The 14008-nt window shown below is 43.6% G+C and overlaps 1 protein-coding gene across 3 annotated transcripts in view; it reads left to right on the top strand.

Annotated features, from left to right (window-relative positions):
* Positions 1 to 14008, top strand: part of LOC138638128 (probable cation-transporting ATPase 13A4) — a 161586-nt gene that overhangs the window by 119756 nt on the left and 27822 nt on the right. For all 3 annotated transcript variants that reach the window (XM_069727159.1, XM_069727161.1, XM_069727160.1), the window contains 4 exons: positions 3207 to 3316; positions 8878 to 8974; positions 9937 to 10009; positions 10110 to 10284. In XM_069727159.1, coding sequence (XP_069583260.1) covers positions 3207 to 3316; positions 8878 to 8974; positions 9937 to 10009; positions 10110 to 10284 — 455 coding nt within the window. The remainder of the gene's footprint in view (positions 1 to 3206; positions 3317 to 8877; positions 8975 to 9936; positions 10010 to 10109; positions 10285 to 14008) is intronic.

The raw sequence follows: 14008 nt of genomic DNA, 5'->3' as shown, positions 1-14008 counted from the left end.
AAGCGCAAAAGTGGAAAATTGCAAGGTGATGAAGGGGTTAATATATTGCGATCATCATAATATATAGCACTGTGTACTTACAATTGCTCATTTTGCCCTTTTACCCAGCAAATTCATCTCTTTTCCCTTAGATCTATGACACCACGTGATTATAAGCTGCCTAGCTGAGTGCTTCTAAGCTCTATTTAGAAACAGGAGGGCAATTTTTCCTGTATGACTCATGAGTCACTGCAAAAGTCCCTAGCAAAGGAGAGCAGCTGGGTCAGGAGTTGGAGTGGGGAATGATAAATGCAGGGACATGAGACTTCCTGTTTTCACAAAGAGCAGAGAAAAGGGAAGAATTAGCTGGGTAGCTGTTATCTGCAACCAGGGCCGGCGTTAGGGGCAGGCAGACTAGGCAGCTGCCTAGGGCCCCCGCTGCCCTAGGGGCCCCCAGCCAGGGGCGGACACACTGCTGATGGCACTGCTCCAGGGCCCAGCAGTGGAGGGGGGCTCCTGCAGGCAGGCCCGGTATTATGCAGGATCGGGCCCCTCTCACTCCCTCCTATAATCATGGAACACCCAATGCAAGGGAGAGAGCGGGGCGCGAAGTGCAGGAGATCAAAAAGGGGGCGTGTCATGCAGGGAGAGACGCTGGCCAATGAACGCTTTCCTTACCTCACCATGACCAGACTGAGGAGAGCGCTCACTGGTTGCTGTCCTCCTGCATGGTGCATCCCAATTGTGAGTACTCACCCCTACAGTCAGGTGAGGTGCCCCACCGCACAGCACATGGAGACAGCAGTGGAGGAAGAGAGCCTTAGGGGGTCTTCTGCTCCCTCCACTGTTCTGTCCCCAGCAGGCTGCAGCGTCTCCTCACTGTGAAGAGATGGGGGAGGAGGCTCACTGCACGGGACAGCAGGTAGAACCAGGGGGCTGATATCAGTCTGCTCTGTGCCCCATCCCCCACAGTGGGGTCTGCAGCCCTCTGCAACTGAACTATGTGACCTCATCCAGGGCTCATCTGATCACATATACAAGATTAGTATGTGTGTATATATGTGCTTGTATGTTTGTTTGTGTGTGTGCATCTGTGTGTAAGTTTCTATCTGTCTATATATCTGTGTATGTATGGCATATGTGTGTATGTATGGTATATTTGTATGGCTGTGTGTGTATGCATGTACAGTATGTGTATGTCTATGTGTGTATGTATGTACAGTATCTGTGTGTATCTGTGTATGTGCAATAAATTTCTTTGGATATATGGTATATATGTATTTTTATGTGCATATACATACAGTATATGTGTATGTATATGTGTGTACGGTATGTGTTTACTATGTGTATATACTGTATGTGTGTATGTATGGTACATGTATGTGTATCTGTATGTTCGGTGTATGTATGGTATATGTATGTACGGTATGTGTGTACTATATGTGTATATAACTATTTGTGTATGTACGGTATATGTGTGTGTATGCATGTAAGGTATGTGTATGTATGTACAGTATATGTATGTGTATCTGTGTGTATGTATGGTATATGTATGTACGGTATTTGTGTGAATGTACAGTATATGCATGTGTGTATGTATGGTATGTGTATGTATGATGGTATATGTATGTGTATCTGTATGCATGTAAGGTATATGTCAGTGTATGTATGTACGGTATGTGTATCTGTGTGTATGTACGGTGTATGTATGTACGGTATGTGTATACTATATGTGTATATAACTGTATGTGTGTATGCATGTAAGGTATATGTCTGTGTATGTATGTATGGTATGTGTATCTGTGTGTATGTACGGTGTATGTATGTACAGTATATGCCGGAACAAAAATCATTGTTCTCATCAGCACATCGCCCAGTTAAAACTGCAGATATGCTGCTAAGATGATACTGTATGGGGACAGATTGATTTACTAGTGATCATTCTGTCCCCATCATTACTCCTCAGCCAGTGTAAAGAGGCTGGAAACAAGCGGCGAATGACTTCAATATTGTTAATCACACTCGTTTAGTGACCTGAAATCAGCGCATGTAGCTACAACCAAAATGTTTCTGTTTGATGGTGCAATATGTTAGCATTTGGGGCCCCATTTTAAATATTTGCCTAGGGCCCCACTTTGCCTAAAACCGGCCCTGTCTGCAACACAGGACTAAGGTAGAAGGGGGAAAACTGACCCTGCACTATGACTAGACTGAAACCCTACGATGGAGTGGGCGACCCATTCCTTGCGAATAGACCCACCGATGATCCTAGGTTAATCTCAAGCGAAGACCTATAGATAAGGGGAAGGGGTTCTCTAAAAGAACTAAGGACTGGGTACAAAAAAACGGGTCACCTCCTAATAGAAAACAAAGAGAAGGCTGCAGAAACCAATAGAAACTAAGGCTAACAGAACCAGAGGTACCAGCACTGCACAAATAACACACACAGAAGACAAAGCAAAGCACCAAGCTAGAGCTCAAGCAGATAAACACTGTTGTCCAGCAAGGACTGGGAGGCTGGTGCTGGTTAATAATGAGTGGAACAAACACCTGACCCAAGACAAACCAGCACCAGAGGAAAAAGACCAGCAGCCAGAACTCCACAAGAAAATGGCGGATAGTCACAAACTAAACAGATTCTAACAGTAGCAAGGCAAACTGAGCAATTGTAAGTACACAGTGCCATATAATATGATGACTGCAATATATTAAGAGGATAAAAACTTTGATGGGAGGAGGAGTGCTTCTTTAAAGCTTATGCTACACTCACACATTGCATTTTTGATGAGCTCAATATGGTCTCAACGTGTCAACGCAGCGGTTTTTTTTAAAAGAACCTCTTCAAATACATGCTATTTCAACATCACCTCTGCTTGGCATGTGTAGAGTTTCTTCCTTCATTCTCTAATATGTTGCACCTTCACTATTCTTTATTAGAGACCTGTACAGGCAGATCTCCTACCTATCTTGTATTCACAATCTCACTTGTCCTTCACAAAGCTCCTGTTGCAGCACTATTTACAGATGTTCATGACACTATGTCAATAGATCATAGGAAATAATACACATTAATGAACAAAATGGCATTTTATTAAAATAACCCCAACATCTTGTGGTGTTTTAAGAAAATAAAATAACGCTGATGAAACTTGTGAAAAAGTTAATAGATACCTACAATATACACATTATGTCAGTAAAACATGTAATTTATGTACATACGATTTCAGGCTTTAAAAATGGCTAATGCTGGGATTTCCTTATCTGAAGAAGAAGCTTCTGTAGCAGCGACCTTCAGCTCAAAGGTCACAAACATTTCCTGTGTTCCAGAACTGCTGAAGTAAGCAATATAGCTAGTAATTTTGACCTTAACACTTTTTTGTTATTGTATTGAAGCAGACTGGATATTTACAATATAATGAAAAGAAAGCAATACAGAATTTAATATAATTTTCACCTAAAATAATGGTAGTTATTTGCCAATTAATAGCATCTTCTTCTTGAATTTATTTTGGCTGGGCATGCAGATGAAATCCCAATGTAGCTTTATGATGCATTTTTATTAATTATTTATTAAGTATATTTTAAAACTTTTATTGTATAACAAAACTCACTTTTTAATTACCCTTTTTCATTACACCATGCTAAAAAATATATCTTTTAAAACATGTTTACCGTATTTTTCGGACTATAAGATGCAGCAGACAATAAGACGCACCCCAAATTTTCAGAAGGAAAATAGGGGGAAAAAAAATAATGTGTCAGGAGTAGTAGGAGGAGTAGTTACAGGGGTCGTTTGGTGATCCAGGCTGGTGCGGTGGCCTCTGGGAAATCCCATCCCAGGCTGGTGTGGTGGCGGTGCTCTGTGTGGTGGTGGTGCTCTGTGCAGTGGCAGTGCTCTGTGGGGTGGCGGTGCTCTGTAGGGTGGCGGTGCTCTCTGGGGGCTGTGCTCTCTGGGGTGGCTGTGCTCTGTGGGGAGGCTGTTCTCTCCGGGGAGGCTGTGCTCTGTTGGGCAGCAGCGCTTTGTGCTGGGACGGCAGCGCACTATGGTGTGACAGTGATGGAGCTCTGTGCTGCGTGGAGGGCTCCGCTGGCATTTTGTCAAAGCCCAGAGGCCCCGCAGCTCCATTGCTGCAATGTGGTGGTCTCCGGGAAAATGGCCCCAGGGGTTGCACATTCTCAGATTCATATATCGGCAATGAGATCTTATCCCAAGATCTGAATCTGAGCATGCGTAGCCCATGCCGGCCATATTGATGACATTCAAGTCATCAATATCAGATCAGTGAAGGTACAAAACTCAGCACCACCACGGATCAATTGGCTCTGGCAATTGCAGGATGTAAACTATGTATGGACCTGGAACAGCGCAACTCTGTACATTGTTTAGTGGTGCTTCCTGGTACTACTGCACATTATTCTGTATCCAAGTAAATAATAGTACCTATCTTACGGATTGGTAATCAATGTGCTATTCCTTGACAAGCTCTTTAACCCCTTTCTGCCATTAGACGTACTATTGCGTCCATGTGGGGTGGGCTTTACTTCCCAAGGACGCAATAGTACGTCATATGCGATCGGCAGCGCTCACGGGGGGAGCGACGCCGATCGCGGCCGGGTGTCAGCTGCCTATCGCAGCTGACATCCGGCACTATGTGCCAGGAGCGGTCAAAGACCGCCCCCGGCACATTAACCCCCGGCACACCGCGATCAAAGATGATCGCGATGTGCCGGCGGTGCAGGGAAGCACCGCGCAGGGAGGGGGCTCCCTGCGGGCTTCCCTGAGCCCCCCGCAGCAACGCGATGTGATCGCGTTGCTGCGAGGGTCTTACCTCCCTCCCTCCCTGCTCCAGGACCGGATCCAAGATGGCCGCGGATCCGGGTCCTGCAGGGAGGGAGGTGGCTTCACAGAGCCTGCTCAGAGCAGGCACTGTGAAGCAGCCTGCACTCCTATCAGATCGGTGATCTGACAGAGTGCTGTGCAAACTGTCAGATCACCGATCTGTGATGTCCCCCCCTGGGACAAAGTAAAAAAAAAAATTTTCAAATGTGTAAAAAAAAAATTAAAAAAAATATTCCAAAATAATGAAAAAAAAAAAATATTATTCCCATAAATACATTTCTTTATCTAAATAAAAAAAACAAAACAATAAAAGTACACATATTTAGTATCGTCGCGTCCGTAATGGCCCGACCTATAAAACTGGCCCACTAGTTAACCCCTTCAGTAAACACCGTAAGAAAAAAAAAAAAATGAGGCAAAAAACAAGGCTTTATTATCATACCGCCGAACAAAAAGTGGAATAACACGCGATTAAAACGATGGATATAAATAACCATGGTACCGCTGAAAGCATCATCTTGTCCCGCAAAAAACGAGCCGCCATACAGCATCATCAGCAAAAACATAAAAAAGTTATAGTCCTGAGAATAAAGCGATGCAAAAATAATTATTTTTTCCGTAAAATAGTTTTTATCGTATAAAAGCGCCAAAACATAAAAAAATGATATAAATGAGGTGTCGCTGTAATCGTACTGACCCGAAGAATAAAACTGCTATATCAATTTTACCAAACGCGGAACGGTATAAACGCCTCCCCCAAAAGAAATTCATGAATAGCTGTTTTTTGGTCATTCTTCCTCACAAAAATCGGAATAAAAAGCGATCAAAAAATGTCACGTGCCTGAAAATGTTACCAATAAAATCGTCAACTCATCCCGCAAAAAACAAGACCTCACATGACTCTGTGGACCAAAATATGGAAAAATTATAGCTCTCAAAATGTGGTAACGCAAAAAATATTTTTTGCAATAAAAAGCGTCTTTCAGTGTGTGACGGCTGCCAATCATAAAAATCCGCTAAAAAACCCGCTATAAAAGTAAATCAAACCCCCCTTCATCACCCCCTTAGTTAGGGAAAAATTAAAAAAATGTATTTATATCCATTTTCCCGTTAGGGCTAGGGTTAGGGCTAGGGTTAGGGCTAGGGTTAGGGCTAGGGTTAGGGCTAGGGTTAGGGTTAGGGCTAGGGTTAGGGTTGGGGCTAGGGCTAGAGTTAGGGCTAGGGTTAGGGTTAGGGCTACGGTTAGGGTTAGGGTTGGGACTACAGTTAGGGTTAGGGCTACAGTTAGGGTTGGGGCTAAAGTTAGGGTTAGGGTTTAGATTACATTTACAGTTGGGAATAGGGTTGGGATTAGGGGTGTGTCAGGGTTAGGGGTGTGGTTAGGGTTACCGTTGGAATTAGGGTTAGGGGTGTGTTTGGATTAGGGCTTCAGTTTTAATTGGAGGGTTTCCACTGTTTAGGCACATCAGGGGCTCTCCAAACACGACATGGCGTCCGATCTCAATTCCAGCCAATTCTGTGTTGAAAAAGTAAAACAGTGCTCCTTCCCTTCCGAGCTCTCCCGTGTGCCCAAACAGGGGTTTGCCTCAACATATGGGGTATCAGCGTACTCAGGACAAATAGGACAACAACTTTTGGGGTCCAATTTCTCCTATTACCCTTGGGAAAAAACAAACTAGGGGCTAAAAAATAATTTTTGTGGAAAAAAAAAAAGATTTTTTATTTTCACTGCTCTGCGTTATAAACTGTAGTGAAACACTTGGGGGTTCAAATTTCTCCCAACACATCTAGATGAGTTCCCTGGGGGGTCTAGTTTCCAATATGGGGTCACTTGTGGGGGGTTTCTACTGTTTAGGTACAATAGGGGCTCTGCAAACGCAATGTGACGCCTGCGGACTATTCCATCTAAGTCTGCATTCCAAATGGCACTCCTTCCCTTCCGAGCCCTCCCATGCGCCCAAACGGTGGTTCCCTCCACATATGGGGTATCAGCGTACTCAGGACAAATTGGACAACAACTTTTGGGGTCGAATTTCTATTCTTACCCTTGGGAAAATACAAAACTGGGGGCTAAAAAATAATTTGTGTGGGAAAAAATTTTTGTTTTATTTTTACGGCTCTGCATTATAAACTTCTGTGAAGCCCTTGGTGGGTCAAAGCGCTCACCACACATCTAGATAAGTTCCTTAGGGGGTCTACTTTCCAAAATGGTGTCACTTGTGGGGGGTTTCTACTGTTTAGGTACATTAGGGGCTCTGCAAACGCAATGTGACACCTGCAGACCATTCCATCTAAGTCTGCATTCCAAATGGAGCTCCTTCCCTTCCGAGCCCTCCCATGCGCCCAAACAGTGGTTCCCCCCCACTTATGGGGTATCAGCGCACTCACGACAAATTGGACAACAAATTTTGGGGTCCAATTTCTCCTGTTACCCTCGGGAAAATACAAAACTGGGGGCTAAAAAATAATTTGTGTGGGAAAAAATTTTTGTTTTATTTTTACGGCTCTGCATTATAAACTTCTGTGAAGCCCTTGGTGGGTCAAAGCGCTCACCACACATCTAGATAAGTTCCTTAGGGGGTCTACTTTCCAAAATGGTGTCACTTGTGGGGGGTTTCAATGTTTAGGCACATCAGTGGCTCTCCAAACGCAACATGGCGTCCCATCTCAATTCCTGTCAATTTTGCATTGAAAAGTCAAACTGCGCTCCTTCCCTTCCGAGCTCTCCCATGCGCCCAAACAGTGGTTTACCCCCACATATGGGGTATCAGCGTACTCAGGACAAATTGTACAACAACTTTTGGGGTCCAATTTCTTCTCTTACCCTTGGGAAAATAAAAAATTGGGGGCGAAAAGATAATTTTTGTGAAAAAATATGATTTTTTATTTTTACGGTTCTGCATTATAAAGTTCTGTGAAGCACTTGGTGGGTCAAAGTGCTCACCACACCTCTAGATAAGTTCCTTAGGGGGTCTACTTTCCAAAATGTTGTCACTTGTGGGGGGTTTCAATGTTTAGGCACATCAGGGGCTCTCCAAACGCAACATGGTGTCCCATCTCGATTCCAGTCAATTTTGCATTGAAAAGTCAAATGGCGCTCCTTCGCTTCCGAGCTCTGTCATGCGCCCAAACAGTGGTTTACCCCCAAATATGGGGTATTGGTGTACTCAGGACAAATTGTACAACAACTTTTGCGGTCCATTTTCTCCTGTTACCCTTGGTAAAATAAAACAAATTGGAGCTGAATTAAATTTTTTGTGAAAAAAAGTTAAATGTTCATTTTTATTTAAACATTCCAAAAATTCCTGTGAAGCACCAGAAGGGTTAATAAACTTCTTGAATATGGTTTTGAGCACCATGAGGGGTGCAGTTTTTAAAATGGTGTCACACTTGGGTATTTTCTATCATATAGACCCCTCAAAATGACTTCAAATGAGATGTGGTCCCTAAAAAAAAATGGTGTTGTAAAAATGAGAAATTGCTGGTCAACTTTTAACCCTTATAACTCCCTAACAAAAAAAAATTTTGGTTCCAAAATTGTGCTGATGTAAAGTAAACATGTGGGAAATGTTACTTATTAAGTATTTTGTGGGACATATATCTGTGATTTAATTGCATAAAAATTCAAAGTTGGAAAATTGCGAAATTTTCATAATTTTCGCCAAATTTCCGTTTTTTTCACAAATAAACGCAAGTACTATCAAAGAATTTTTACCATTGTCATGAAGTACAATATGTCACGAGAAAACAATGTCAGAATCACTGGAATCCATTGAAGCGTTCCAGAGTTATAACCTCATAAAGGGACAGTGGTCAGAATTGTAAAAATTGGCCCGGTCATTAACGTGCAAACCACCCTTGGGGGTAAAGGGGTTAAGCTAGATGTAAACTATTGCTATTTGTATGTTTATTACATGATTTTTAAAATAGAATTAAATTTTAACTTTAATGAGTAACTATTATGAAATTGCATTCTATCATTACCACTACCATACCCCATTGTATTGAAGGTGTGGTAACCCCTGTAAATATCTAATTCAAGTTTGTGTACCCAACAGAGAAGGACGAGCAGCCATTGTCACATCGTTCTGCATGTTTAAATACATGGCTATGTTTGGACTAACTGAATATATTAACACATTGCTGTTATATTGGGTAAGATGTAACCCAAATTGTAATTTTTCTGTTTCATGATGATAGTTTGATAGATTTGAATATTAGTGCTATTTAGAGATCGGACACTCTGCCAAAATTTGAAATTGACAGATTTGCTGTAATTTGGCTTAGGAGAAAGGCACAACCGTGCACTGATAGCGCTCTGTATCAAACCACAAAATGGTTTTGAACTCTAATGTACTCACCTTATAATAAACTGTTTGCATTTGATCTTTGGAGTGCCAAATTCTTCTTTTTTCTTTTTTTTACATTTTTTTTAAATCCTATCTCTGAGAGACCCAGGAGTATAACATGGAACGTTCAATTTACAGAAAATAACTTAATTACGAATTTCGCTGTAAAATCCACGCACACTGCCAAACTCTACTGAATGGTCCACTTTAAGGCCCTGGATATATGTTTTAAGGCTCATATTCACTTTTGCGAAATACAGATGAGTGCAATCCGATAAAAAAATTGGATTGCACTCGGACCAATGTTATTCAAGGAGTTACATCTCATTTGCAAAATCGGACTGAGAAAAAAATTGCAGCACCCTGCGTATTGCTGCGTATCTCGGACGAGACTCGCCAATGCAAGTCAGTGTGTATGAGAAAAAAAATCACACAGCACTCGCACCATGTGAGTGATGTCTGATTTTTACGCACCAGTCTCCTTTGAAAAGCTGGTAATTCATATCCGGCGTACAGTAAAATCACACTGACATGTTAAGAAGAGAATAGATAGAATAGATACATATACATAGATTACATATATATATATATCTTTATATTTCATAGAGCGATAGCAGAATAGCCGATAATTCATTTGTCAGCTTTTGCTAAATCATTGCAGAAGCCGACAGGATAGAAGACATGGCTTGCATACAGTAAACCATTGCAGAACAGTTAGATTTATATATGTCAGTGTCTAATACTGTTTCATTGCTCTTTTTTTTTCAGCAACGAAATATTTTTGGAAATAATCAATGGCTCATACATGACTTTGCTATTGTGTTCATAATTTTTTTTATAAGTAAGTAAATCAGAATTTCTTAAGTGATATTTAATTCACGCTTAACTTTTTTTAAAAGTTATGTAATGCAAACATGGTCATGGATTTTGTGGTTTTTCAGTGAGTTCTACTCCAGCCTATCCCAAACTGGCACCATACAGACCAGCAGGACAACTCATTTCTCCTTCTGTGTTGTTTTCATTGATCTTCAACATTCTCTTTACAATTGCCGTGCACACGTATGCATTTCTCATGGTTCAGAATCAATCATGGTACAGGAATGATGACATTTACAGGTATGTATGCGAATGTATATGGTATTTGTTAAATAATGCTATACGTATGCTAATGCTGTTATTACTTTTTATTCAGGGCAAGGCTTTTATATTTTCAGTCATGTAGGTAAAGCATAATCATGGTATGGAAAAAAAAAGTTGTGCACTTTTATAATATACTTTGGCTCTAATATCTAAAAAGAATTCTGATTTAACCCCTTCACCAACCTGTGTTTTTCCGTTTTTGAGTTTTCGTTTTTTGCTCCCCTTCTTCCCAGAGTCATAACTTTTTTATTTTTCCATCAGTATGTGAGGGCTTGTTTTTTGTGGGACGAGTTGTACTTTTGAAGGACACCATTGGTTTTAACATAAAATGTGCTGAAAATGGAAAAAAATTCAATGTGTAATTACACAATTGTGTTTTTTTACTATGTTCACTAAATGCTCAAATTGACCAGCGACTATAGTTCTCCATTTCATTATGAGTTTGTGTATGCCAAAAATGTAAAGGTTTTTTTTATTATTTAAGTGCTGAAAAAAAAATCCAAAGTTTGTTAAAAAAAAAAAAAAAAAGATGACATTTTTCGAGACCCACAGCGTTTTTCTGGTACTGGAGCTGACTGAGGGCTTATTTTTTGTGCGCCAAGCTGACATTTTTAAAGTTACCATTTTAGTGCAGATACAATCTTTTGATCGCCCATTATTTCATTTTAATTCAGTGTTAGGGCGACCAATAAAAATGTAATTCTGGCGTTTTGATTTTTTCCTCGTTATGCCATTTACAGATCGGAATAATTCTTTTTATATAACGATAGAAATGATAGATCAAGTGATTCTGAATGCAGGAATACCAAATATTTTTATTTTTTATTTTTTTTCCATTGTTTTATTTTGAATGGGGGTGATTTAAACTATTATATTTCTTTTAATATTTTTAAAAACATTTTTTCTTTACTTTTTACTGGTTTCAATAGTCTCCATGGAAGACCTGAAGATGCAGTCTTCTTATCACTTGTGCTACATGCAGCAGGCTTCAGCTATGTGTAGCTGAAATGCTCATCTGCTATGAGTGCAGTGCTCATAGCAGTTCAACGGTGACCACCATAGGGGTCTCCTGTAGTGATGAGCGAATATACATCTGTTAGCCAGCATAAGTACATGTGGGGGATGCCTGGTTGCTAGGGAATCCCCACATGTACTTATGCTGGCTAACAGAAATAAATCATTCAGCTGCAGCAAGAAAAACAAAATCTCCAAGCACTAAAAAATACTCGGAGGACCCCCGAGCATGCTCGAGAAATCTCGAGTAACGAGTATATTCGCTCATCACTAGTCTCCTGCAGACCCCAGGTTGTCATACCAACCCATCGGCGACCCACGGTCTTGTGACACGGTTGCTAACTGGTGGGTTTTTGACACGCTTCCCGCATGGTCATGTTAAATGCTGCTGTCAGAGATTGACAGCAACATTTAACATGTTCACAGCCACGGGTGGATTGAGATTCCATCCGCCACTGTTAAGGGCATGTGAAATCAGCTGAATGTGCCAGAAAAGTTGAGGGCTCATTGCCGGAGCCTGCATCAAACAGGGGGAGGTGACCTTGGACGTACCTATACGTCAAAGATCGTAAATGGGTTAAAATGTCATGGTTGACCATAACAGCCAGTAGTATTTTAGTTTTTATTTTAAAACCCTTGCGTTGTGTGATGCAGACAGCTGAAGAGAACGTGCAGAAAAAAACACAATAGAAAAAAGCAGTATTTACACTACGTTTGAACATTTTTTTTGCCGTTTTTTTACGCCATTTACCAATCCCCATAAATAATCTGATCACTGTTTTGTGCGGATCACTACCTTTATAGACACATGAAATATATCTGTTATTTGCTGATTTCTGACTTTTATTATTTTTTTAAAAAGCGCATTGAAAATTAAATTTTTATTAGGGTATGTTTCCATGGTCTGTATTGGCAGCGCTTTGGATGCAGCTTCGTCCAAAGCGCTGCCGGCTTCTATACAAGCCGTGATGCCGCATGTGTTCTTTGAAACATGCGGAATCACCACATCCTATACACTGGACTGTGATATTTATCTTGCGGAGACTGAGCGTCTCCACAATATAAATGGACATGCTGCAGTCTACAAAGATGCGCCACATGTGCGTATACGCAAGGAAGCGGAAGACGTCCATGCACGCATAGTGGAGATAGAAGGGGGGCTGTAGGAACGCAGTTAAACGAAAGCCCCCCATGACTGCGTTACCAAGGGAACGCAGGGGAGCAATTTTTGAAAATAGTGCAGGGAAAGGGGATTGGTTTAAGGGATGGGGAGGAGTAGGGGGGTGGTCCAGAGTTATGGGGCGGGTTATGGGAAAAGGGCGGGAAAGGGGGCCATTACCTTTGGATATCCGTCCTGAGAAGACGTGCAGGATGTCCTCCGTCGACGAAATTCTGGGGCAGCTGAGGGAGATGGCGAGGTCGCGGCGTGGAGGCTGGCTGGAGGATCAGCTGGCGTCATTGCTGGGCAGTCCGGGAGCCCAGGGGACCAGATCCAGGAGGACCCGTCCCCCGGAGCGCTTGTCACCGGAGCTTGGAGGGTGCGGCAACCGCTGGCCACGGAGCCCCTCTCGGGACCCTGCGGAGTGTGCGGGCCGGTGGTCACCTACCCTCCCCGGCCCGTCCTCCGGCAGGAATCCACAGGCCGGCGCTGCTGGCGCTGGATGACGGCCGGGAGCAGCGGTGGCGCAGGTCCGGAGAGACGCGCAGGCCGCACCGGAAGTGCCTGGAGGCGTTCCGGGTCAAAGCTCCAACATGGCGGCGGTGAGCAGGAGCGGTACCCGGCGAGCAGCGGCGGTGTCTGCGGCGCCGGCGACGTCACCAGGGACGAGGAGCAGAGCGCAGGGAGCGGCGGCAGGGCAAGTGAGAAGCAGCGGAGTGGCGGCAGGTACCTCGGGGTTTGAATCACCCCAGGTGCCAGGCAGAGGCGGCGCGGCAAGAGGCAGAGCGACGGGCAGTTGTACCTCAACCCCACAGCCTGGCCCAGCACGGCGGGGGCGAACTTTGGCAGCGGCTGGGGCTCGCGGCAGAGCCCAGCAAGAAGACAGGTCCGGTGTCGGGCTGGCGGCGGCCAGGTCCAGGTCACCCAGAAGGTCCAGGGAGAGTTCCAGTTCACCTGCTCCTGTCCCCCCTGGTGACGAGGAGGCCAGGGGCGCGGGCCTGGAGCAACACAGCGGTGCAGAGGATTCCGGTTCCAGGAGCGACCTGCGGGAGTTCAGTGATCGCACGGCTGGCGGGGATACAGCACCTGCGCAGCTTAGTGAGTATGAGAATAATTCTGTTGTGGGGTGGGATAGTGGTGCTCGGGCTGGGGATAGTTGATACGGGGGGGTTGATTTGGCAGGGAGTGGAGGGCCCAGCACTGGGGGGGGGGTGCCGAGGGTCAGGGAGTTTTTGGCGGGCATGTCCCAGATTTTTTAAGAGATTGGATGGGGAGGGCCGGGATAGTGTGCGGTCGTCTCCGCTAGGTGCCTGGGTGCCGGCTTCTGGTACTGGTTTGGGAGTGGTAGCCGGGTCCGATAGGGCGAGTGGGGTAGAGCAGGCATCGACGGCAGGGGTGTCAGTGTCGGTTCAGACTGATAAGGATAAATTGGATGATAGAGCTAAGGGGGAGGTTTATGTGTGTTTCGAAGGGCCGTTGGGGGCCCATTTAAAGAAAGAGGTTAAAGAAAAAATATGGAAAGATCAA

The sequence above is a fragment of the Ranitomeya imitator genome, chromosome 5 (assembly GCF_032444005.1).
Source record: "Ranitomeya imitator isolate aRanImi1 chromosome 5, aRanImi1.pri, whole genome shotgun sequence".
NCBI classification, from domain to species: domain Eukaryota; kingdom Metazoa; phylum Chordata; class Amphibia; order Anura; family Dendrobatidae; genus Ranitomeya; species Ranitomeya imitator.
This window is presented reverse-complemented; position numbering and strand designations above follow the sequence as displayed.